The sequence below is a fragment of the Tilletiopsis washingtonensis genome (genome assembly GCF_003144115.1).
Source record: "Tilletiopsis washingtonensis strain MCA 4186 unplaced genomic scaffold FA09scaffold_31, whole genome shotgun sequence".
Taxonomy (NCBI): Eukaryota; Fungi; Basidiomycota; class Exobasidiomycetes; order Entylomatales; genus Tilletiopsis; species Tilletiopsis washingtonensis.
Window position 1 is genome coordinate 20,137 of NW_020312028.1, and position 22,688 is coordinate 42,824.

General features: G+C 68.5%; 8 protein-coding genes across 8 annotated transcripts; 4 read left to right on the top strand and 4 right to left on the bottom strand.

Annotated features, from left to right (window-relative positions):
• Window positions 1-1,244: 1,244 nt before the first annotated feature.
• On the bottom strand, window positions 1,245-2,473 carry FA09DRAFT_323938 (putative potassium channel beta subunit protein). The gene is made up of 3 exons (XM_025741107.1): window positions 2,415-2,473; window positions 1,905-2,360; window positions 1,245-1,849 (listed from the first exon to the last, which is right to left on the bottom strand). The coding sequence occupies exons 1-3, from the start codon at window positions 2,433-2,435 to the stop codon at window positions 1,274-1,276; spliced, it is 1,053 nt and encodes a 350-aa protein (XP_025594749.1). The 5' UTR covers window positions 2,436-2,473; the 3' UTR covers window positions 1,245-1,273.
• Window positions 2,474-2,640: 167 nt separating this feature from the next.
• FA09DRAFT_332933 (acetyl-CoA synthetase-like protein) lies at window positions 2,641-6,419 on the top strand. The gene is made up of 12 exons (XM_025743652.1): window positions 2,641-2,879; window positions 2,948-3,131; window positions 3,187-3,448; window positions 3,503-3,723; window positions 3,774-4,113; window positions 4,170-4,283; window positions 4,339-4,869; window positions 4,923-4,990; window positions 5,042-5,453; window positions 5,514-5,574; window positions 5,634-6,270; window positions 6,328-6,419. The coding sequence occupies exons 1-11, from the start codon at window positions 2,672-2,674 to the stop codon at window positions 5,996-5,998; spliced, it is 2,766 nt and encodes a 921-aa protein (XP_025594750.1). The 5' UTR covers window positions 2,641-2,671; the 3' UTR covers window positions 5,999-6,270; window positions 6,328-6,419.
• Window positions 6,420-6,511: 92 nt separating this feature from the next.
• Window positions 6,512-7,516, bottom strand: FA09DRAFT_303007 (O-methyltransferase; the record flags this gene model as incomplete). The annotated part of the gene is made up of 4 exons (XM_025740428.1): window positions 6,512-6,664; window positions 6,751-7,011; window positions 7,055-7,126; window positions 7,181-7,516. 4 exons carry the CDS (start codon window positions 7,514-7,516, stop codon window positions 6,512-6,514), a joined length of 822 nt encoding a protein of 273 aa, XP_025594751.1.
• Window positions 7,517-8,427: 911 nt separating this feature from the next.
• On the top strand, window positions 8,428-10,739 carry FA09DRAFT_196225 (hypothetical protein). The gene has a single exon (XM_025739415.1). It carries the CDS (start codon window positions 8,478-8,480, stop codon window positions 10,650-10,652), a length of 2,175 nt encoding a protein of 724 aa, XP_025594752.1. The 5' UTR covers window positions 8,428-8,477; the 3' UTR covers window positions 10,653-10,739.
• Window positions 10,740-14,479: 3,740 nt separating this feature from the next.
• FA09DRAFT_302988 (SAICAR synthase-like protein) lies at window positions 14,480-15,996 on the top strand (the record flags this gene model as incomplete). Its single annotated transcript, XM_025740427.1, has 5 exons — window positions 14,480-14,638; window positions 14,693-15,064; window positions 15,122-15,325; window positions 15,380-15,694; window positions 15,754-15,996. The coding sequence occupies 5 exons, from the start codon at window positions 14,480-14,482 to the stop codon at window positions 15,994-15,996; spliced, it is 1,293 nt and encodes a 430-aa protein (XP_025594753.1).
• Window positions 15,997-16,619: 623 nt separating this feature from the next.
• FA09DRAFT_363676 (hypothetical protein) lies at window positions 16,620-17,772 on the bottom strand (the record flags this gene model as incomplete). The annotated part of the gene is made up of 3 exons (XM_025745614.1): window positions 16,620-16,985; window positions 17,047-17,628; window positions 17,685-17,772. The coding sequence occupies 3 exons, from the start codon at window positions 17,770-17,772 to the stop codon at window positions 16,816-16,818; spliced, it is 840 nt and encodes a 279-aa protein (XP_025594754.1). The 3' UTR covers window positions 16,620-16,815.
• A 239-nt stretch (window positions 17,773-18,011) lies between these two features.
• On the top strand, window positions 18,012-19,903 carry FA09DRAFT_363677 (3-carboxy-cis,cis-mucoante lactonizing enzyme). The gene is made up of 7 exons (XM_025745615.1): window positions 18,012-18,338; window positions 18,529-18,767; window positions 18,827-18,885; window positions 18,938-19,076; window positions 19,131-19,143; window positions 19,193-19,270; window positions 19,325-19,903. The coding sequence occupies exons 1-7, from the start codon at window positions 18,020-18,022 to the stop codon at window positions 19,783-19,785; spliced, it is 1,308 nt and encodes a 435-aa protein (XP_025594755.1). The 5' UTR covers window positions 18,012-18,019; the 3' UTR covers window positions 19,786-19,903.
• On the bottom strand, window positions 19,827-21,647 carry FA09DRAFT_332936 (putative electron transfer flavo protein beta chain). Its single transcript, XM_025743653.1, has 6 exons — window positions 21,564-21,647; window positions 21,157-21,294; window positions 20,586-20,715; window positions 20,249-20,530; window positions 20,038-20,192; window positions 19,827-19,975 (listed from the first exon to the last, which is right to left on the bottom strand). The coding sequence occupies exons 1-6, from the start codon at window positions 21,627-21,629 to the stop codon at window positions 19,922-19,924; spliced, it is 825 nt and encodes a 274-aa protein (XP_025594756.1). The 5' UTR covers window positions 21,630-21,647; the 3' UTR covers window positions 19,827-19,921.
• Window positions 21,648-22,688: the final 1,041 nt, after the last annotated feature.

The following is a 22,688-nucleotide window of genomic DNA, read 5'->3' on the forward strand; positions in this document are numbered from 1 at the left end:
GCGTGCGGCGGTGCCGAGAGGGACGCGCGTGGGTGGCGCCGCACTCCTGTGTCGCACGACGCCCGGCAGCGACGGCTGCCGCCCCTGACCCAGCACCAGGCACAGACGAGCATACGAAGCACGCATCCTTCCCGCCTGGAGCTGAGCCAGACACGGCAGCATGTATGCTGCTCGAGGGGACGGCACGGCGCGAGCCGAGGCTCGCGGCGACACGGCCGCGCTCGGAGGCTCCGGCGCGGGTCCGTGCGCAGAAGATCGGCCTCCGGAGGCTCAGCCTTGCTCTGCCGTGCCCGTCTCGCATCGTGCCCGCTGCGTGCGCGTGGCTAGCGCGCGCCGGCTGCGATCCATCGTGCAGCTCCCAGCGTCCAGGATGCTGATGCATGGCCCGTCTCTCAGCATCCAGCTCGTGCGCATCCGGGCCGAGGCGCAGGCCGACTCTATATTGTGCGCCCGCTGTCGTGCGCCGCCAGTGCCGCCTCCGAGAGCACGCCGGCCGGCAAGCCAGGTGGGGCCCTACAGCATCGTCCTGCTGAGGGCTGCCAAGCAGCGTCATGTGCCAGCTCCAAGCCGCAGCTCTCTTGACTCTGCACCCTGCCGCTGAGGAGGAGACCACATGCAAGCGTGCGGCAGGGGCGCCTGTCAAGCGCGTATGGTGCAGCTGATGGCGGCATGCCGTCGGCGGCCCACGAGCTGATCCGCGAGGCGCACTCGAGCCGAGTGCTCTGCTGCCTGCTGCTGATCGCTGACGTGAGCACGCGGCCCGTCTGGCCTGCTCCGACGTCTTAGCACCGTCCTGCGTCGCACCCCTCCCCGCAGCCGCAGCGGTGCGCGGCGTGTGGATGCGAGCTGCACGCTCCGACAGCGCCGGCGCTGCGTGACGCAGAGCGGCAGGAAGCTGACGCAGCATGCAGCGAGCTGCAGCGAGGCGTGCGAGCGCAACTAAGCGCGGTCAGGGTCCAGCGCCTTGGACGTCGGTGCGCCACACTGCTCGAGTGCATGCTGCGTCTCGAAGCCCGTGCGCGCTGCAGGTGCATGCATGCTTCCACATGATCAGCAGACGGGTGCGGCCGCTGTCCTCGTGCCGCGCTGCCGGCCCTCATGCGCCGCTTGGTCGGCGTGCCTGAGCGGTGCTTGGGCCCCCGCGCGAAGAACGGCGGCACCGCACCATTCCCGCCGCCCAGGGTCCCGACCGCCGTGCTGACCAACCGTGTGGCAGCCGTCTGGACACCTCCACTCCTGCGATGCGCGCTTTGATCTGCTGCATTGCTCCCGCTCACTCACGGCCGAACGTGGGCAGCGGCGCGGGCTTGTTGTCGAGCGCCGCCTCGATCTGCTGCAGCACGTCGGGCGTGAGCTTGTCGAGGACGTGCAGCGCCTGCAGGTTCTCTCGGACCTGCTCCACCTTCGACGCGCCGAGGATCACCGTCGAGACGTGCGGATTCTTGGCCGCCCACGCCAGCGCCAGCACGGCCGTCGAGCAGCCGAGCTGCTCGGCGATGGCGGCGAGGCGGCGCACGCGCTCCAGCTTCGCCTGGCCCTCGGGCGACTGCAGCGACGCAATGGCGCCGGAAAAAGTGCCGCCGGCGTTGAGGTCGAAGCGGCTGCCCTTGGGGATGCCGTCGTTGTACTTGCCCGAGAGCAGCCCCCAAGCCAAGGGTGACCAGATCGTGAGGCCGAGTCCATGCTTGCGGTACAGCGGCAGGTAGTCCTTCTCCACGGGCTCGCGGTGCAGCGCCGAGTACTGCGACTGGTCCGCCAGCGGCGGGTCGAGGCCGAGGCGCTCGGCGATGCCGTACGCCTCGCTGATCTGCTCTGCCGACCAGGCCGAGCAGCCCCAGTAGAAGCATTTCTGCGGGCGCAGCGTGAGCATGAGCAGAGCAGCGCAGAGCGCAAGAGAGACGCACGCCCGTCGTGATGAGATGGTTGAAGGCCTTGACGACCTCGACCATCGGCACCGTCACGTCGGGGCTGTGCGCCATGACGACGTCCCAGTACTCGAGGCCGGCGCGGCGCAGGCTGGCGTTGGTGCCCTCGATGATGTGCTTGCGGCTGAGGCCCGTGGCGTTGGGGTCCTGCGGCGCGCTGCCGCGCACGCCGTAGAAGACCTTTGTGATGAGCACGAGGTCGCTGCGCTCCCAGCCCAGCTCGCGGATCGCTTTGCCCATCGACTTTTCGCACTCGCCGTCGGCGTACACCTCGGCCGTGTCGAAGGTGTTGATGCCGCCCTCGTAGGCGGCGCGCATGATGTCGCGCGTGGCGGCGTCGTCGACGCTGCCGCCAAACGTGAGCCAGCCGCCGAGGCTGAAGAGGCTGACGCGCAGGCCCGAGGGCCCGAGGTTGCGGAAGCGCATCTCCTTGGGCTGCGGCGCGGGTCAGCGCGGGCAGAGCAGCGCCGTCGAGCCGGCAGGCCTCACGTCGTACGACGACGACGGCATGCTGGAGGCTGCTGTGCTTGGGCGTCGGGAGATGGTGGTGCTGAGGCAGGTGTTGCGCTCGGCCGGCCGGCCGGCCGTTGCTCCACTTCGCGGTGCCTGAACGCCGCGGCGAGCCGCACGGCAGACGCAGCGAAGGGGCGCGCTGACCGCGCCGCCGCGCGGATGTGGCTCCGCCTCGGCCAAGCCGCGAACGTCAGCGACGCACCTCTCCCAACACCATCCTCAAGCTGCCAAGCATGTCCGCACAGGCACAGCCGGCGCTGCCGCCGTACCTGTCCCTCTCCGTCGGGCAGGTTGCCAGCAGTCTTGCGGCACCGAACGAGCCCGAGCCGCAGAAGCACGCTACGATCCCCGCCCTACTGCAGCACCGCGCGCGGCACTCGCCCGCCCAGCTCGCCGTCGGCTTTCCGGACTGCGACGGGCAGCAGCCATGCCTCTCCTGGAGTGAGCACGCCAGAGCGTCGCACGCCCTCGCCACCGAGATTATGGAACTGAACGCTTCTCGCTTGCAGCATACAGCCAGCTCTGGCACGGCGCGGCTCACGTGGCGGCACAGCTGCGCGCAAGACTCAGCGAGCGCGTGGCCGCTTCGGGCCGCAAGCAGCCCGTCGTCGCCCTGCTGGGTCCCAGCGGGCCAGCGTTTCTGCTGCACGTTGTCGCCTGCTGGCAGCTGGGAGCCGCGATCCTGCCGATAGCGTCAGTCTGCCTTGCTCGCGAGCTGCAGCGCCGCACCCCGCTGACGCCCTCGCAGCATCGGCACGACGGCCGACGGAGCTGCAAACCTGTGCCGCCTGGCCGAGTGCTGCCTCGTTCTTGCGGACAGGAGTCAGAGCGAGCTTGCTGGAAGGGTTGAAGCGCAACTCCAGTCAGATGGGCTCTGCGCATCCTGGCTTGACCACTGCAGCCCAGAGAGCACAGATGTGGAGGGCCCGGCGCCAGAGCCGGTGCACAGCTGCAGCGGCGACGATCTGCTCGTCATTTTCCATTCGTCGGGCTCGAGCGGCAATCCGAAGGTGCGCTGAGCATCGTTCGTCAGCGGCAGCAGCGCAGCTCACGCGCGTTCGCAGCCCATCTCGCAGCTGCACCGCTTCTGGACCTCGTCGCTGACCACTGCGCCGGGCGCCGACAAGGCTGCGTTCACAACAACGCCGCTCTTCCACGGCGGCCTGTCCGATCTGCTGCGCGCCTTCCAGGCGGCTGCCCCCATCTTCTTCTTTGGCTGGCACCAGCAGCGCGCCCCGTCTGCCGGCAACATCGGGCTCTCCGTCCGCTCATGCGGCCAGCCAATGTGAGTGCCAAGCCGTCGTCTATGTGCTGCTCGGCTGAGTCAGTCTGCAGAGCCTACTTTCTGTCTGTGCCCTTCATCCTGGAGATGCTGTCCAAGGACGAGAAAGGCTCGAGCCTGCTCCGAGAGATGGATCTCGTCAGCACCGGCGGCGCGCCGCTGCCCGAGAGCGTGGGCGACTCGATGGTCGAGCGAGGCATGCACCTTGTCTCCCGATTGGGCAGCTCGGAATGCGGCTTCCTGATGTCCTCCTGGCGCGACTTCAAGACGGACAAGGCGTGGTCGTGGCTGCGCGTGACCGACCCCAGAAGCAAGAAATGGCTGCTCTTCCAGCCGCAGGGAGAGGGCGACCCACTGCATGAGCTCATCGTGTCGAGCGACTGGCCAGCAAAGGTGCGTGACGCACATTGTCCGCCTGTCTGCCTCTCGACTGACTGTGTTTTACCCAGATCGTCTCGAACAGAGAGGACGGAGCCTTCGCCACTGGTGACCTGTATGAGAGAGGGCCGGATCAGCCCGATCACTGGCGCTACGCCCGCCGATCCGACGACAGCATAGTCTTGGTGCGTCTTGCAAAGTTAGCGGCGTGTTGCGAATAGCTTTAACACCGCAGCGCAGGTCAATGGCAAGAAGGCTGCGCCTGCTCCCATCGAGACAGCCCTGGCTGCATCCAGCCTCGTGGCCAACGCCGTGGTCTTTGGATCGAACCGTCCCATGCTGGGCGCCGTGGTCCAGCCGGCAGAGGCGCATCGGGACGAGCCGGAGGCGGAGTTCCGTCGCAAGCTCGAGGCCGAGCTCGACTCGATCAACCTCTCACAACCAAGTCATGCGCGCATCGCAGGCGAGCTCATCCACATCGGAGATGCAGACCTCTTCGCGAACCTGCCGCGCTCGTCCAAGGGCACGCTGCAGCGTGGTCTGGCCATGGAGCAGCTCGCGGACGTCATCAACGAAGTGTATGCGCGCTTCGATCGGGGCGATCCGCTGACAGACGAGCCGGTCGTGCAGCGAGAGGGCGCGGAGCTCCGTTCATGGCTACGAAGCTACCTCAAGAAGCTGGTTGGGAAGGAGGTTGAGGACCACACAGACTTCTACGGGTCAGGATTAGACTCTCTGATGGCCGCGCGTTTCCGTTCCGCCTTGATTCGTGTGAGTGTGAGGCCAAAGCCGGGCTGTCGGACGGGCGCTGATGTCTGCCATAGCAAGGGGCTGCGAAGTCGAAGCTGCGCCTGGATGCGAACGTGATCTATGACTGCGGCACGGTCGAGAGGTGCGCTGCGCGCCAGCACGCTTCAATGCATGGCTGAAAATCTTATCACAGGCTTGCACAGTTCATCGAGGGCTCCGACACGGCCGCCAAGAGCGAGCCCGCGGCGCTCGCTGATGAGTTTGTGCGGCGGTACGTGCAGCCTTTGCAGGAGCATCGCAGCACGGCACAGGCACGATCGACAAGCGGCGCAGCTACGGTGCTGCTCACGGGCAGCACCGGAGCACTAGGCTCGCGCATTCTTGGTGCACTTCTTCGCAAGCCGGCTGCCGAGGTCGCTGCTGTGTACTGCCTCGTTCGAGCGCCCGACGCGGAGTCTGCCAAGAAGCGCATCGGCCTGGCTCTGCGCCAGCGCAAGTGTGGCTTGGAAGGCTCAGACGTGGAGACCAGGATCGTCGCTTTGTCCAGCCTCGACGATGCGACAGTCGCTGAGCTGCGGAAGGCGGAGCGCCTTGTCGTCATCCACGTGAGTGAGGCGCACGGTCTGCAGCCGAGCTGCATAGCTGAGGCAGCTTGCGTCGCCCAGTCTGCCTGGATCGTCAACTTTGCCCTCAGCCTCGCCTCGTTCGAGACTGAGTGTATCAAGCGTGAGTTTGCTGCTTCCTGTCCCACTACATCCGTCGTCTGAGCCTTTCCGCCGCCACAGCACTGCAGGAGCTGCTCCAGATCTTCCAGTCCGCCTCTCATCCGAGCCGCTTCGTCTTCTGCTCGTCCATCGCCAGTGTCGGCGTCGCCCCGAGCCCGGTCAAGGAGGAGGCGAGCACCAACTTTGCACACGCAGGCGCCACCGGCTACGGGCAATCGAAGTGGGTGGCCGAGCGCCTCTGCCAGGCCGCCGGCGATCGCGTCACCGTCGCGCGAGTCGGCCAGCTGTGCGGCGACACGGAGCACGGCATCTGGAACGAGACGGAGGCATGGCCGCTGCTCGTGCGGACGGCGGACGAGGTAGGCTGCCTGCCTTCATCAGGACCAGTGAGAGCCAGATTGCGTCTTTGCCTGGGCATTGGCTGACAAAGTACCTTCAGGACATCGACTGGCTGCCCGTGGACACGGCAGCCGCTGCTCTGATCGACTTGGCCTTCTCGCCGAGCATTCAGCTCGAACACGTCCATGTTGTCTCGCCGCCCCACAAGCACCGACCTGCGTGGGCCGATCTTCTCGGCTGGCTGCAGGCTGCCGGAGTGAACTTCGACACCAAGCCCAACGACGAATGGCTCGCGGCGCTGCGCAAGGCTGGCGCGCAGATCCGTGGGCGAGCTCTGGTCGACAGCATCTGGGCCCACGTGAGTGGTGTCTGCCTCTAGGATGCGGCATATGCTGAGCAGCGCCTTGTACCACAGCTGTCGGAGCCCGCAGAGGAGCGGGAAGTGCTCACGCAGAAGGCAGAGGGCGCCTCGGAGAGCCTCAGCCAGGCTGCGCCCGTGGACGCGGAGCTGATCCGCAAGACGGTCGCAGCCTGGCGCGCATCGTCTTTCCTGCGCCGAGATCGGGCTCTCTGTGCGTGACATCCTTTCAATTTATCGCCTACTTGGCGTGCATGATCCACGTCACGCCGTCACGGATCGGCAACACGGACGCCTCGACGCGTGCGTCGTCGTTGACATGCTTGTTGAACGCCGTGAGCGCCCGCCCGTAGTCGGCATTGAGCTGCAGATGGCCCAGCTGCTCCTTCGAGGCCTCGCCGAGTGCTTCGGTGAACGGCAGGCCCTGCGCAGAGAGCGTGTCAGAGGGCCAGCAGGCAGCAGCGGCTCAGCAGCGCTCACCTTGTAGAGCGTATTGTCGACGAGCAGCACGCCGCCCTTGGCGAGCAGGCCGCTGGACATGATCGTCTCGTAGTAGTCGTGGTAGCCCGTCTTGTCTGCGTCGATGAAGATGAGGTCGAAGGGCTCCTCCGTGCCCGCCATGGCCTGCACCGACTCGAGCGCAGGGCCGACGCGCACGTCGATGATGTCGGCGACGCCGGCCTTGGCGAAGAAGGGCGCCGCCAGATGCTTGAAGTACTCGTCGATCTCGAGCGCAATGAGCTGCAGGGCAGAGTGAGCATGGGGCCAGCGCGAGCGCAAGCACGCCGCGCACCTTGCCGTCCTTGGGCAGCGAGTCGGCGATGCAGAGCGTCGTGGTGCCCGTGAACATGCCGACCTGGACGCAGTGTCAGCGAGCGGGCCACGCTGCGGCACAGTCGGGCCGGCTCACCTCGAGCACGCGCTTCGCCTTGATGGCCCGCGCGACCAAGGCAATGAACGATCCTTCATAGTTTCCTGCTGACCAGCCGCTCGTGACTTCAAAGGAGACCTTCTTGTCGCGGAAGGCGCCGGCCCAGTCGTGCGACTCGGTCTCGTCGATGAGCGCCTGCAGCGCCGGCGGCCCCCGGCTCGAGCTGGCGTCGAGGTACGGGTCGAGGCCGCCGAGGAGCGCAGCGGCGAGCTGCAGCGACTGCAGTGCGCCGGCGCTGCTGCTGCCTGCCGCGCCCTCGAGGGAGCCAATGGCGGAGCGCACGAGCTGCAGCGCGGTGGCCAGCGGCGTCTCCATCTGGATGGAGCTCATGGCGGAGGGAGGTGAGGGTGTGGAGGGAAGAGGGCACGCGCGTGCACTGGCCACCCCTCCCCGCGAGAAGATCTGCGCGCGCGCCGCCGGGGCCTCGCTCGGAGCGGCACCCTTCGCAGCCGCTCGGCGCCGAGCTCGAGCCATGTCAGCACGGCGCTGCGCCGACGAAAGACGCTGCCGCTGCTGCATGGATGCCGCACTGGCCCATCTTCGGGCCTGCTCCACCTGCGGCGAGGCCATGCTATGCACGCTGCTGCGCGCTGTGTCAGCGGCGGCGGAGCATCGCGTGGACCCTGACGAGCAGCCCGGCCGCCGGCTCCGAAGCGCATGCCCTCGTCGTGCTGCCGCTCGGCCGAAGACGCCAGACAGTGCCTTTGTGCAGCCACTGCCGCTTTCTGCACGAGGTCTTGGTCGCCGGTCAGCACCGAGAAGGAGGAGCAAGTCGAGTGGAGTGGAGCTGGCGGATGCGGGGGCGGGCGCTGCCCGAGTCCCGAGACGCGTGCACGGCTCGCCGACGCCGAGTGCGAGAGGTGCCCTCGACGACGACGAGCCCTCTGGCACGCCGCTGCGCACTACCACACACTTCACACGTCGGCCACACTTGCGCAGCTCGTGCACTCCTCTGGCACCGTGCGCCATGGCCGAGTCCTCCGCCACGGCCGGCGCCGGGCCGCACGCGGCGCCGCCGTCGCCGCACGCCGAGCTCACCTCCTTCAACCTGCTGCCGCCCGAGGGCGACGCCGGCGAGGCCAGCTTTGCGCCGTGGCAGCTGCTCTCGCGCGTGCGCGACGTGCTCACCGGCGCCGCGACGGCACAGGCGCCCGCCGGCACACCGAACGCCGCCCATGCGCCCGACGCCGAGCGCGCCCGCACGCAGCCCGCCAGCGCCGGCGCCTCGAGCGCCAGCGGCGGCAAGAGCGGCACCGCCGCGCCGCCCGGCTCGCGCATGCCCTCGCTCTCCGTCGCCGAGCCCAACGCCGCGGCGCCGCGCAAGGCCAGCGGTGTCAGCGCCAGCAGCGGGCTGGCATCGCATGCGTCCGGCTCGTCGCAGCGCCGCACGTCTAGCACGCTCTCCAAGCCCGTCCTCGGCAGCGCGGCGACGGTCTCGCTGCTGCGCTCGTCTGGCGAGTCCTCCTACCCGTCCACTGCCGCGACGTCGCGGGCCACGGCGCGCTCTCTGGCGCCCTTTGCGCTGCGCTCGACGCGCGCCTCGGCGCTGACGAGTACGGCCAATGCGCATGCGCACGCAGCGAAGGACGCAGGCGAAGGAGACACGGACTCGCTCGGAGCGCTCAACAGCTCGCGCCCGTCGCCTTGGGGTGCTGTGCCGGGCTTCCCGCTGCCGCGCGACCTGCTTGCCGATGATGCGCGCTCCATTCGCTCCACCTCGTCGCGCCCCCGCTCCGAGCTCGACTTTCCGTCTATTTCGATGCCAAACGTCGCATCGACCTCTGCGCTCGGCGCCCGTGCCAGTCCTGCACCCTCATCTGCCGAGGCGATCCGCCGTCTGCGCGAGGGGGCTCCTGGCGGCGACCGCCGGTTCTGGCTGCCAGATCACCACGCCGCCGCGTGCGGCGGATGTGGCATGCAGTTCAGCACCTGGCGCAGACGACACCACTGCCGCACGTGCTATCTCGTCTTCTGCGCCAGCTGTGCAAGCACGATGCTCCCTACGCGCGGCGCCAATGGGCTACCAGGCCCTCCGGCACGTACTTGCGACGGCTGCGTGAAGCTGCTGCGCGACACGGGCCCCAGCAGCATGTCGAGGCACAGACGCGCGCGACTGGACAGCACGGCGAGCTCGGGGCCGAGCGCCTTGGAGAAGACGGACATCAGCGCGCCTCTTGAGGCTTCGACGCATAGCCCGCAGGCCGAGTTCGGCGCCAATGCTCTCTTTGCGCGCTCGCGCGGTCTGCCGAGCACGCTGAGCATGGGCGGTATGGCTGGCTTCGGGCAGGACTGGGACGACGAGCGGATGAGCAGACCAGCTACGCCGGACATGGCAGCGTTCCGCATCGACCGGCGCATCTCGGAGGAAGAGGGGGTGATAGCTGCCGCGACCGCACCGTTCCGCCGAGGCTTAGGCGACGAAGACAAAGCGCCAGCCACCCCGGACGAGGATCTCGAGCAGTTCATGCAGCGAGCGCCCGGCGAGGCAGCTGTGGAGGCGGCTGCGCAGGCCGCCTCTACCAGTGCGCGGCAGCCTGTGTCTGGCGACGCCAAGGCAGAGGGCCCTGCAATGTCCCGTACCGTGCCGCTCCTGGCCTTCCCGACCCGCTCGAGCGACAGTGCCGAGACTGCGGCAGGGGACGGAGGGGACATATCTCCCAACACGCGCAGCAGACTGACGAGCGATGCTGCTGCCGGCCTGTCGAGCGACGCTCGCTCGCGCCTTGTCAGCGATGCAGCGCTCCGAGCATTCCGGCGCTCGCGGCTGCGGACGCGGACAACCCTGGACGATGTGCACGGCGCTCGCGACGGCGAGGACGGCTCGGGCTCATTGGGCGTGTCGCGTCGCGACAGCTACTTCGGTGTGCAGGGCGCAGGCGCAGGCCTCGAGGCAGTGCCGGCGCATGGACTCGGGCCCGTGTCGCTCGCATATCTGCGCACGATGCTCGCCCAGTGCCTGGTGCGAGCACGCATTCCCGACACGCACAACTGGGCGCACATTCTGCTGCCCCTCATTCTGACCGTCTGCAGCAAAGTGCGGCCGCGTCCGCGCGCAGGCGAGGCCTGTGATGTGCGCGCCTACCTCAAGCTCAAGCGCATCCCTGGCGGCGAGCCGAGCGACAGCGTGTACGTGCCCGGTGTGGTGCTCTCGAAGCATGTGGCCACAAAGCGCATGGCTCGCAACCTGCCGCTCGTCCGTCCGCGCGTCATGCTGCTGGCTTTCCCGCTCGACTTTGGCACACAGGGTCTGACAAGCCTGGACCGCGCGATGCACGAGAAGGAGTACACCAGAGTCCTGATCGCGCGCATTGTCCAGCTGCGGCCGAATCTGCTCGTGGTGCGCGACAACGTCTCGCGTTTGGCCATCGACATGCTGGAGGTGAGCAGAAGCGAGATGAGGCTCAGCTCTGGCGTTGCTGAGACGCCCTTGGCCCACAGGAAGCAGGCGTGACAGTCGTCTGGAGCGTCAAGCAGAGTGCGCTCGAGGCGATCGCGCGCTGCTGCAGCGCCGACATCATTCCTTTCATCGATCGTCTCGCGCTCGAGCCGCGACTGGGACGCTGTGCCAGCCTCAGCGTCGAGACTTACACGCACGCGCTACTTCCCTCGGCGCGCAAGTCGCTGATGCGCTTCCTTGCGCCAGCGCCGACCCGCGAGATGCCGCTCGAGGCCTCCGCTGGTCTGATGAGCGGCGGGATGCAGGCTGCAACGGGCGGTGCGGCCGCCACCATCGTGCTGCGAGGCGGCAGCATGGCTCTGCTTGGCCGCGTCAAGGCTGTGCTCGACCTTTGCGTTTACGTCGCTCACAACCTGCGGCTCGAGGAGTGCCTCGCACGCGATGAAGGCACCCAGCTCTTGGCGCCGCCGCCACCGCCGCCCGAGCGCAAGTTGTCGTACGCGCAGGCTCTCGAGAGCTCAGCGCCAGACGAGCTGTGCAAGGCGATCGAGCGCGCTCTTCGACCTTACCAGCGCACGCTGCTCAATGCCAGCGCCGCGGTCCGTTTGCAGCCGCCGTATCCGCTCGTGAAGCTGCGCGAAGGCCACGAGAACTTGCTACGTCTCGAAGCGGAGCGAGCCAAGGCGGAGGTGGCTCAAATTCGCTTGGACGAGGAGACGGCTGCCGCTGAAGCAAAGGAGTCGACACTCACGCCCACAAGAGCCGAGTCGCAAGCTCCTCAGCTGCAAGAGTCGCAGACCGATCTGCTAGCTGTCGATGATGGCGGTACATCGCCCGGACTCAGCGAAGACCCGGACGAGACGCCGCGCGCCGTTGATCTGGACGCTCCCGAATGGGCGGCAGCTGCGCAAGAGGCGCCCGAGACGCCGACGCGCTCCTCTACCAAGGCCCAAGCTCGACCTGAGCTCCCGTTGCGCGCAGGTTCGGCCGACACGCTGCCTGCGCTCGACGAGGTGCTGCCGCAGCCATCGGTGCTCGCTCGCGAGACGGAGTACCGCATCGCGAAGCTGGAGCACGACGAGGCTCAGCGCGCCTGGGAAGCGCAGGAACAAACAAGCAAGACATTGGCGCCCTTCGCGCATCAGCGCATCGTCACGCTCGTGTCGGTCATGTCGTCGGCGACGCAGCGGCCGTGCGAGGGTCCGGAGCTTCGGAGGGTCGAGTACTACGGCCAGGGCGACGAGACGCTCGGGCGGTACCTCGAGCGCATGTGCTCCGAGAGCACCGTCGCCTGTGTGTTCAAAGGGTGCGGCCGCCCACGGCTGTCTCACTTTTCAGTCTACGTGCACAACGAGGCGCGCGTGCTCGTTGTTCTAGAGCGCTTCGTGTGTCCCATTCCAGGACAGGAGGGCCGCATGCTGATGGTGAGTCAGAGACACTCGGCCCACAATGCAGTCCGCGCTGACCACGCAACTCCGCAGTGGTCGTACTGCAAGCGCTGCGAGCAGGCGTCGCCCGTGACGCCCGTGTCGCCAGACACGCTGTGCCTGTCGTTCGCAAAGTATCTGGAGCTGCACTTCAGCCCGGAGCCACCCGCCAAGCAGACGCCCTGCGGGCACGACTTCTTCCGCGACCACGTCCGCTTCTTCGCGCTGCAGAACCTGGCTGTGCGCTTCCACACGGACGCAGTGGAAGTGCGCGACGTGGCCCTGCCACATCTGAGTCTCCTCAGCAGGCCCGACACCGACGGCCGGCTCAAGAGCGAAGAGGCGTCGACACTGGCACGGCGCATGGCGGCATACTTTGAGAGCGTCGGCACGCGTATCGCCGCACTGCGCTACGAAGCAAACTCGTGCCGCGATGCCGCTCTCGTCGCCAAGAGCCTAGCCCTGCTGGACGAGATGAGCACCTGCGCCGAGGTCGACGCAACGACTTTGGCAAAGGCTCTCACGCGCACCTGCCAGGAGACCGAGCCGACTGATGTCCTCGGCCTCAGCGTAGTCCGCCGCCGCCTGCAAGAGGCAGTTGTGCGCTGGGACCGCGACTTTGAGTCGTTCGAGCGCGAACACCTCCCTTCGGAGCGGGATGTGCGCCGCCTGACAACATCGGGCCTGTCGCGCATGTTCGCCGAGCGCGACCCATCCGAGCGCACTGCGGCGCCGTCGATCGCCTCGTCCATGACCGCAGAGTCGAGTCTGAGCCTTGCGCCTGCCGTCGAGGTCGACGAGCAGGCTGCCTCCGGTGTAGACTCTGGCATCGAGACTGCAGGCTCTCGCCGGAGCGATGCCGACAGCAGAGATGCAGCAGATGCCGAGCGATTCGCGGCGCAGCTGACGACTTCGCTTCAAAGCGCCGCGCTCGAGCCCTCGTCTTCTCTTGACGAGCTCGGCAGCGAGCTACCCTCCGAGCTGACCTCTGCTGCCATCAGCGCTGCGAGCACAGCGCCGCCTACGCCACAGATCGATGTGGATCCGAAAGACTCCGATGCATCGCCAGAGGATGACCGCAAGCCCTCTGCAACGAGCACGCCCGCAGCCTGGCGGCGTCGACGCGCTCAGAAGTTCGGCAAAGGAGACAGCTCTTCAACTGAGACTGAGAACGACAGCTCTGTCCAGCAGCTCGTTCGGCGCTTCGAAAGCCCCGAGCAGGGCAGCAGTCTCTCGCCCACTGATAGCAGGTCTACTCCGCTCCGCAGACCAGGCCTGCGCCGCGGCAAGACCGACGACGCAACGCTGCCGTCTCAGCGCCGCACTGCCGGCGCGATGCTGCCGGACAACGTCGTGACTTCTGGCCTTTCCGACGGCGAGTCGAGCGCAGCCCCGGTCAGGCAGGCACCCAGAGCGCTTCGGCTGAGCGGCCGGCCGCGCTCGCCCTCGAAGCCGGCTCGCGGTGCAGCAGGCATGGCCAATTCTATGCCGACCAGTCCTCGCGCCACCGAAGCGCCCACCGCAGGTCTGGACAATGCTCCTCCGACCTCACCTGTCGCACGCCGACCTGCCGCTCGCCGGGGGCCGCCAAGCTCGTACCGGCCTCCGAAGCACAGCGAGACGGACTCTGACTTCGCTGGGCCCCGTCCTCGCGGCAGCTCGGCATCTTCCGCTAGTGCAAGTCGGGGTCGCATTGCTGCTGCTCTTGCGCCGGAGCGCAGCACATCCGCAATGGGCGAGAAAGACACCAAAGCGCGCGGCTCCAAGGGAACCTTGTCACGGCCGCCTTCGGCGACTGCCAGTCGTTTGCGCGCTAATCCTTCCTCGGCGAGCAGTCGAGTGCCCGTGCCGGTCCGACGCGAGCCGACGCCTGGAAGCGGCACTGTCACGCCTTCCGGTGGAGCGGGCCGTTCGCGTGTGTCTACTATGGCGCGCCACTTTGATCGCCTCAATAAGGAGGCAGAGCGCGAACGCGAGCGCCAACAGCGTGTGCTTGCGATCCGCGCACGCCGCGCCCAGCCAGTCGCAGCCACGCACGCGCGAGTCGAGGTGTTCTCGAACGTGCTCGACGCTGTCAAGGACGACGAGAGCGACACGAGTGACGACGAGCCTCCACGCGGCGAGGCCGATGCAGGCGCCGTGTCTGGCGGCGAGGCCGAGGACGAGGCTGACTCAGATGCCGAACGCGGCCCGGCCACGCGCGCCAGCAGGCGCGAGGCGTCGACGGCTACCATCACGCCCGCCAACGCGGCGAAGGCCGCAGAGGCGCAGCGCAGCGCCGCTGCCGGGCGCGTGGAGGGACTGCCGATCGTCACGCCGACGAGCGAGACGTCCTCGCTCTTTGGAGATCAGAGCGTGCCCGCCAGCGCGCTCGCCAAGACTAGCGCGACAGACAGAGACGTCTCCTTGCCGACTGTCACAACGCCCCACTCGGAAACGGCATCTGGCTCTGCGATGACTGTCGGTGGCTCCTTTCTCGCCAAGACGCTCTCGTCGCTGTGGGGCCGTGGCAGGGCGCTGCCGCTGCTCGACTACCCGATCGCCTCGTCTGAGCACTTCTTCGCCGACAGTGGCGTCGTGCTGCGCGAGGACGAGCCCTCGTCGCTGATCGCTGTGAGTGCCTCAGATAAGCGAGCCCTGTTCCGGTGCTAACGAATGTGCCTGCAGTTTACACTCAGCTCCTCGACGTATCAGCACCGCCTGGAGACGCTTCGTGCCTCGCACGCGTCGGAGACAGTCGTTTCGGCAGACGCTGGCGACTGCACCTTCTCGTCTGAGCGGTGGGACACGATCTCTGTCGAGTCACGGCCGCCGGCGTTCGGTCTCGAGGCCCAGCTGCGGCGCCCCGAAGGCACACACCTGCGCTTCGAGTTCAACAGCGGCGGCTCGCGCTTCCACATCCGCACGCTCTTTACCGAGCAGTTCGATGCGCTGCGCCGTGCATGCGGCTGCGAGCAGAGCTTCATCCAGAGCCTCAGCCGCTGCGTCAAGTGGGACAGCAGCGGCGGCAAGAGCGGCAGCGCGTTCCTCAAGACCAAGGTGAGCAGTCTTGCGTCCGGATCTTGCGCCGGCAATCTCTGACGCTCTCGTGTGCAGGACGACCGCTTCGTGATCAAGGAGTTCTCGCGTGCCGAGATGGAGGCCTTCCTCTCGGGCGCCACGGGCTACTTCCAGTACATGGCGGGTGCCATCTTCGGCGCTCGACCGACGACGCTGGCGAAGATCTTCGGCTGCTTCCGCATCTCCATCCGCAACACGCAGACGGGCAAGAGCATCAAGCTCGACTGCCTCGTCATTGAGGTGCGCGGCTGTGCATCGCCTCCGTCGCGCCCATCGCTCACGCTAGCCCCACAGAACCTCTTCTACGGCCGGCAGATGCACAAGATCTTCGACCTCAAGGGCTCGCTGCGCAACCGGCACATCCGCGAGACGGGCCGCGCCGACGAGGTGCTGCTGGACGAGAACCTCGTCGAGATCGCGAGCAAGAGCCCGCTCTTCGTGCGCGAGCACGACAAGCGTCTGCTGCGCGCCGCGCTGTGGAACGACAGCCTGTGGCTCGAGCGCCAGAATGTCATGGACTACAGCCTGGTCGTCGGGCTCGACAAGGACCGCAAGGAGCTCGTCGTGGGCATCATCGACTTTGTGCGCACGTATACGTGGGACAAGAAGGTGAGCAGAGCGCGGCCCAGGAGCGGAGCATCACACCGGCTGACACGCGTGTGCGACAGGCCGAGTCGTGGCTCAAGGAAGCCTCCGGCCTCGGCGGCTCCAAGGCGACGCCGACGGTCATCACGCCCGGCCTGTACCGGCAGCGCTTCCTCACCTTCCTCGACTCCTCCTTCCTCCTCGTGCCCGACGCATGGTTCACGCCTGCAGACGAGGCAATCCCGCTGCACGGCTCGACGAGCTCGAGCGCCCTCTACGCGGCCGGCGGCATCATTTCCGGCAAGGACGCGCCGGCCACGTCCTAGCCACCCTCGGCCGCAAGGCCTGCTCCTCCTCTCTCTTCTCACATGCGACCTCTCTCGACCACCCACAGCATTTGTATGATACAGCACTCTGTTCGACCTCACTTGTAATCGTACGTCACTCACTCCCCGCGCGCGACGGCAGCGGCCTCGAAAGGCAGCGCCAGAACCGAGGCCCAGACAGGGGCTGACGCGCAGCGGCGAGGCCCAGGATGTGCCCCTGAGCAGGGCAGTGCTGTCCCGTTGCGTGGCACAGCCTCGCCTGCTCCAGCTCATCGGATCAGAGCAGGCGTCGGCTGCTGTCTGCCGCTTTTGACCACCATCACCAAGCCTCGCGCCTCACCGCCGCGCAAGACACACAAGCCAGAATGGACCTCGAATCGCAACGCCACGCCTCGTCCGGCGGCTGCTGCGCCTCGCTCTGGCGCTGCCTCTGCTGTCCGTGCCTGTGCGTGTGGGACATGCTGCGCTGCCTCGGCGACTGTCTCTGCTGCGCTTTGCGCTTCATCCTGTGCTGCGCTATCTGGTGCGTGACACCTAGAGCGCGATGCTCGGCCGGTGCTGACCCCTCCGCACTGCCAGGGAGGCCCTCTGCGGGTGCGTACGGCGACGAGAAGCCGAGGGAGAGAAGGCCTCCATTGACTCTGACTGGGACTGCGACACGCGAGCAGCTTCGCCTGCTGTGCCATCAACGAAGCAGGCTGAGCACGGCGAGCCGCCATCGCTCGAGGCCGCGCGCACCCAAGCACTCCTGTTCCTCTAAGAGACGTCTCCAGCTATTCGTCGTAGCAAGTAGCAATCTATTCCCGCCCCGGCTGCCCCTTACTGCTTCGTCGCGGCCACCGCCGCCTCGCACTCCCACGCACGGTACAGCTCCATGACCCGCCGTTCCCGGCGCACGATGCGCGAGGGGTCGTTGACCTTGTTGCGCCACTCCGTGTTCATGAGGTGCTTGAACTCGGCCGTCTCCTGGAAGGCCGGCGAGTCCCACTCTGCGGGCGTGGTGTGTGGGGTCAGCGTCGGCTGCGCGGCACAGCGCCGCGCCGCACTCACCGTTGAGCGCCAGGCAGAAGGGCACCTCTGCGCCGTCGGCGTTGGCGGGGCGCGCCTGCTTGCCGACGATGAGCGCGTCGACGAGCTCGTAGCGGCGGCTGCGGCGCCAGCCGGGCACCTTTGCGAGCAGCGGCGCGTGCTCCTCGACGTACCACGTGTCGTACTCGGCCTTGCAGCCGTCGGCGGGCGTGACGCTCGTGCACACGACGCACGGCGACGCCTCGGCGGCGGGCAGCGGCGCGGTGCGCACGGGCGCCGGCGCGCCGCTGGCGCTCGTGTCGCGCGGCTGCGGCGCGGCCGAGTCGTACACGCAGCGGTAGATGCGGCGGTCGAGCGTGGCGACGCGTGCCAGCAGCTCAGCCTCGCGCGGCGAGCGCTGCGTGCGCAGCGACGTGTACTTGGGGTCGTCGAACGTGGCGGCGGTGGAGATGGTGTAGAGCGCGCCCCAGCCGGCGGAGAAGACGGGGCTCGGCGCGGCGGTGGTGCTGGAGGCGACGGACGAGGCAACCTGGTAGCGCGCGGCCGAGGTGAACGTGTCGAAGGCCTTTGTGCGCAGCGGCACATGCTCGTTGTCGTACCAGTCTGTGCGGGCGTGAGTGGAGGGCGCGACAGGGGCGGGCAGGCGCCGCGAGACGCACCGTGGAACTCGTCGAGCGTGGCGTCGGCGCCGGGGTCGCTGAAGACGAGGAGCAGGCCGGAGTCGTTGGGGTCGTACGTGGGTGCCATGGTGCAGTGGTGGTGGGAAGAAGTGAGAGGCTGGCCGCGCGCGGGGCGTGATGAAGCGGGGCCAGCCAGCACGGCGCGCTCCGCCGACCGGACGGCGCGGCCGGAGACGGGTGCGTGGGAACAGCAGCGGGCGGCGTGGCAGCGCGCAGCAGCGGCAGCGGCCAGCCTGGAAGCAGCAAGCGCGAAGTTGGCACAGCTCACAGACTAGACTCACCGCCTCCTCCTTCGCACCCACCACCCGCCCAGCATGTCGGCCGCCGCTTCGTCGTCGCAGTGCCCGCGCATCCGCCACCTGCTCACCGGCACGTTCAACTCGCCCGCGCTGCACCTGCTGCGCTTCGACTCGCTCACGCGCGCCCTCGTGCTCCTGGCGCCGCTGCCCGCGCGCGGGCCGCACCAGTTCCTGTGCGTCGGGCGCAGCGCCGCCGCGCCGCCGCACGCCGTCGACCGCGTGTATGCGACGACGTGGGCCGCGGCGCCCGAGATCAGCAGCTGGGCGCTCGAGTGGCCGCTGGCCGGCGGCGGCGGCGACCCGCACGTGCGGCTCCTCAACGCCGTGCCCATCAGTGAGTGGGCCGAGTGAGCGGGACAGCGATGGCGAGGGCGACGGCCATGGTGGTGCACAGTGCTGCAGCAACGCGAGGGCGACGGCCATGGTGGTGCACAGTGCTGCAGCAACGCGAGGGCGACGGCCGCGGTGGTGCACTGCAGTGCTGCAGCACAGACCCCTATCCTCTATGCTGACTGGCACCGCAGCCGCCACGTCCTCCTACGTCTCCGTGCAGCCGCCGGCCTTCCACTCGCTCACCGCGCCCGGCTTCGGCGTCGCGCCCGCGGCCGGCGCCTCGCGTGTCCTCTACTCGGCCGGCGGGCCCACGGGCGAGAGCCACACGCTGCGTGCCGACGGCAGCATCGGCGAGCGCATCGAGGAGATCGTGTTCCTCAAGGGCGGGCCGAGCGCGCTGCGCGTCGCCGACAAGACTCGCAAGGCCCTTGTGAGTGCCGCCGCGCCGGCGTCGCTGCATCTGCTGCTCATGCCCAGCTGCGGCGCCAGCGCTACGGCTCGCACAGCATCGACACGGGCGTCAACGGGCACACATACGTGGCAGACCTGTGAGCAGCACGTCTCTCTCTAGTTGGCGTCTGCTGACGCGCCGTGCCGCAGCGGCCGCGATGCGATCCTTGTGTATGCGCGCGACAATGCCAGCGGCAAGCTCGAGCTGCTGCACGAGGTGCCCACGCCGCGCAAGGGCGACGGGCCGCGGCATGTCGTGCCCAGTGCCGACGGGCGGTGGGTGTACAGCGTGAGTAGCTCGGCGTGCGGGTGCCGGGCGTCTTGCTGACGCCCTCTGCTGCAGGTGACTGAGCACAGTGAGCATCCTCGTATCGCGCGCCCCGCCCTGCGCTGACCCCTCCGCAGCATCATACGTCGACGCATTCGAGGTCATGCCCGACGGCCGGCTCGAGTACATGCAGACAGTCGACATCTTGCCCGAGGGTGAGCCCGTGCGCGTCTCGCCGGCGCCCGCGCCTGCTGACCGCAGATCTGCAGAGCACGAGGACGACCGCGAGCAGTATCGCGGAGACACGGTGCGCATCTCGCCCTCCGGCACCTCCATCCTGGCCACGACGCGCGGGAAAACAGCCGGCGTGCGGGGCTTCGTGCGTGCCTGGGCGCTGCACCCCAACTCCGTCGTCGACGACCCGAATGCGACCGTCGGCGGGCCCATCGGCGCACTCAAGGCCACGTTCGAGACGCCCAGCTCCGGCGGCAAGGCCAATGCCATCGAGTGGGCACCGCGCTACCCGCTCATGGCGTCGCCCGAGGAGCAGGGCGGCGTCGACGGCAGCGGCGAGCACGACCTGGCCGTGCTCACCGACGACGAGCAGGGCCACGTGCTCGTGCTCAGCTGGGACGGCAGCGACCTCAAGGAGCTCGCCCGCGTCACGCTTCCCGGCACGGGCGACGACGGCCGCCCGGAGGGCGCCAGCCACGCCGTGTGGCTGTCGTGAGGTGGCCGCTGGCGGGCGCTCTGCAGGTTAATGTCATCCTTTGCTGCTAGGTGTACGATGCCGTGCGTCTGAGGCGAGAATTAGCGCACTCAGATGGAGCGTAGAAGGCTGTGTGCGCAGCGGCGACTGCGGCACTCTAGATGCGGCCGCTCTCCTTGAGCTTGGCGATGAGCTCGTCCACATTCTCGACCTGCAGGAGGAGGCAGATGTCAGCCGCCGTCGTGCGTGCGCCATACCGCGCCGTCGCCGCACCTTGATGCCACCCTGCCGCTTCGGCGGCTCCTTGACCTCCAGCGTCTCCAGGCGGGGCGAGATCTCGTTCTCAAGGCCGAGGTCCTTGAGCGTGACCTTCTTCAGCGGCTTCTTCTTGGCCTTCATAATGTTGGGCAGCGAGGCGTAGCGCGGCTCTGCCGGAAGCGGAGCATGAGCACAGCGCGCACGGCCGCACGCCGGCCCGACTCACCGTTGAGGCGCAGGTCGGTGGTGAGGACGAAGGGCAGCGTCGTCTCCATCGTGGCGAGGCCGCCGTCGATCTCACGCGTCACCTCGACCTTCTCCCCCTTCTTGAAGCCGCCCTTGAACTCGAGCTTGCTGGCAAACGTCGCCTGCGGCCAGTCGAGGTGCGCCGCGAGCATCTGGCCCGTCTGCGACGCATCGTCGTCGATGGCCTGCTTGCCCATCGTCCACGCCCATGCCTCGTCGTCCGGGCCCTTCTCCATCTCGGCCTTAGTGATGGCAGCCAGGACTGCGGCGCCGAGTCAGCTGCTGTGCAGCGTGCCAGCGCGCAGCGGGCGACTCACTCTTCGACACGCCGAGCGGCTCGATGACCGTGTCGGCGGGGATCTCGACGTGAATGGCGTCGTCGGCACCCATGGCGAGCGCCGTGCGCAGCACGTCTGCCGCCTTGGCCGGGCCGATCGAGACGGCGGCCTGTCGCACGTATGTCAGCGGGCGTGCTCGGGCTGCTTGCGTACCAGAAGCTGCCGGAACACGTCCTTGGCAAATCCCAGCTCGCCCTGCCGCTGCGCGAGTCTCAAGCTTCGCTGTGCACTCTGCTTCGTGCCCGGACCCCTCACAAGCCGCTCGCAGCGCTTGGCGCATGCCAAGGGGGTGCTCCACTGACTCAGCCAGCCGAGCGGGCAGCCGACGGCGCAGCGGAACGGCAGCGCGAGTGCTGCGCCGTCGCAGCTCACTCGCCGCGCCCTCGCCCACCATGCCTTCTCAGCGTGCCTGCAGCACTGTGGCCTGCCACTGCCCTCGAGGCAACCTGACCGCGCCCGCCTCCTCGACCAGGCCCTGCCCTGCCCATCTCTTCATACCTGCCCTGCCGCCGCTGCCCTCCTGCGCCGCCACCCGCCGCGGCGCACTCACGATGCGCGACACGTCGCCCTTGTGCTTCTCGCGCAGGCGCACGGCCTCCTCGACGGCGATCTCGTCGAACGGGTTCATGCTGTTCTTGACGTTGGTGTCGACGCCCTTGCCGTCGGGACGGATGCGGATCTTGACGGCCTGCAGGAGATTGAGGTGTGAGCATGGGGCCAGCCTGGCAGCAGCCGCATGTGGCCGGCGTGGGCGGCAGCAGCAGCGGCAGCGGGCGCTGCTTGCTGGACTGGCTGCAGCAGCCGCAGCAGCCGCCGTCATGCAGCAGTGCCGCTGCCTGTACTGCCAGCACAGCCCGCACTGGCAACAGCAGCAGCCGCACTGGCCACGCGTGCAGCGACTGCCACAGATGCCGGCCTCGGGCCGCAGCCAGGCACCACAGCGCCTCAGCGACGCACATAGTCGACACAGCGCTTGACGCCGACGAGGAGCGAGAGGCCGGAGCGGGCAGGCGTGGGCAGCATGGCGGGCGGTGGAGGGAGTCGAGTGTGGTGGTGCGACGGCAGCGAGGGCCACGCCGTCGCCGCGCTGCGATGCCGGCGCGGGGCACGGCGACAGCGCGCGGCCGGCTGTGCGGCGGCCCGGCGCTGCGCTGCGCTGCGGGCGAGGCGGCCCAAGGCAGCATAGCATGCAGCGCCAGCCAGGCGTGCGCGCGTGACTGCCGCTGCTGCTGCCTCAGCGCCGTTCCCACGCTCCACCGCCGGAGCAGCGCACCGGCTGCTGCTGCTGCTGCCTCCGCCTCTCGCCGCCGCCTGGCCGCGCTCACGCCTGGCCGCATGTGCTGCAGGATGTACGCTCACTGCGATGAGGAGGTAGGCGTGCTGAGCGGCGTGCTTGCGCGCTCACGGCGCAGCGAGGCCCGTGTGTCAGCGGCGCGCCGCTCTCGTGCGGCAGCGCGGCGGCGGCCCCTGAGGCGCGCGGCGTGCTGCGCCGGCGCTCCCGGCCTCCTTCCCGCCCTCCATCGCCGGCCATGCCGCGCCCCGCCTCGCCCTCCACGCTGCAGCGCGTGCTGCGCGCCCTCGACGCCGCCGACGCGCAGGCCCGCAGCGCCGCGCTCGATGCCGGGCGCCGCGCGGGTGCCGGCAGCGGCGGCAGCAGCAGTGCCGCGGCGCCGAGCTTTGCCCAGGGCATGGCCAACGCCTTCCTCAACCGCTGGGCCGACATTCTGCCGTGTGAGTGGGCGGCCGTGGGGTGCAGTGCTGCGGCGGTGCGGCGAATGATGGTGTGTGCGGCGGTGCGGTGCGAGATGGTGTGTGCAGCGCTGCGTGACACACGGCGGCAAGGCATGCCTCCCGCTGCACCGGCCCTCAAAGTGCGGCCTTGCCTTGCCTTGCCTTGCCGCAGCGGCACAGTGCTCTCCAGCGATGCGCACCGCAGCAGTCGTTCATGCGCAGCGCTGTGCACCGCATACTCAGTGCACCCTGGCTGACCGCCGCGCGCAGACGACCACGCCATGCTCCCCGGGCCCTACCTCAACGCCTCGCTCGTGCCCGGCCTCGAGCCGGCGGCGCGCGCCTTCGTGG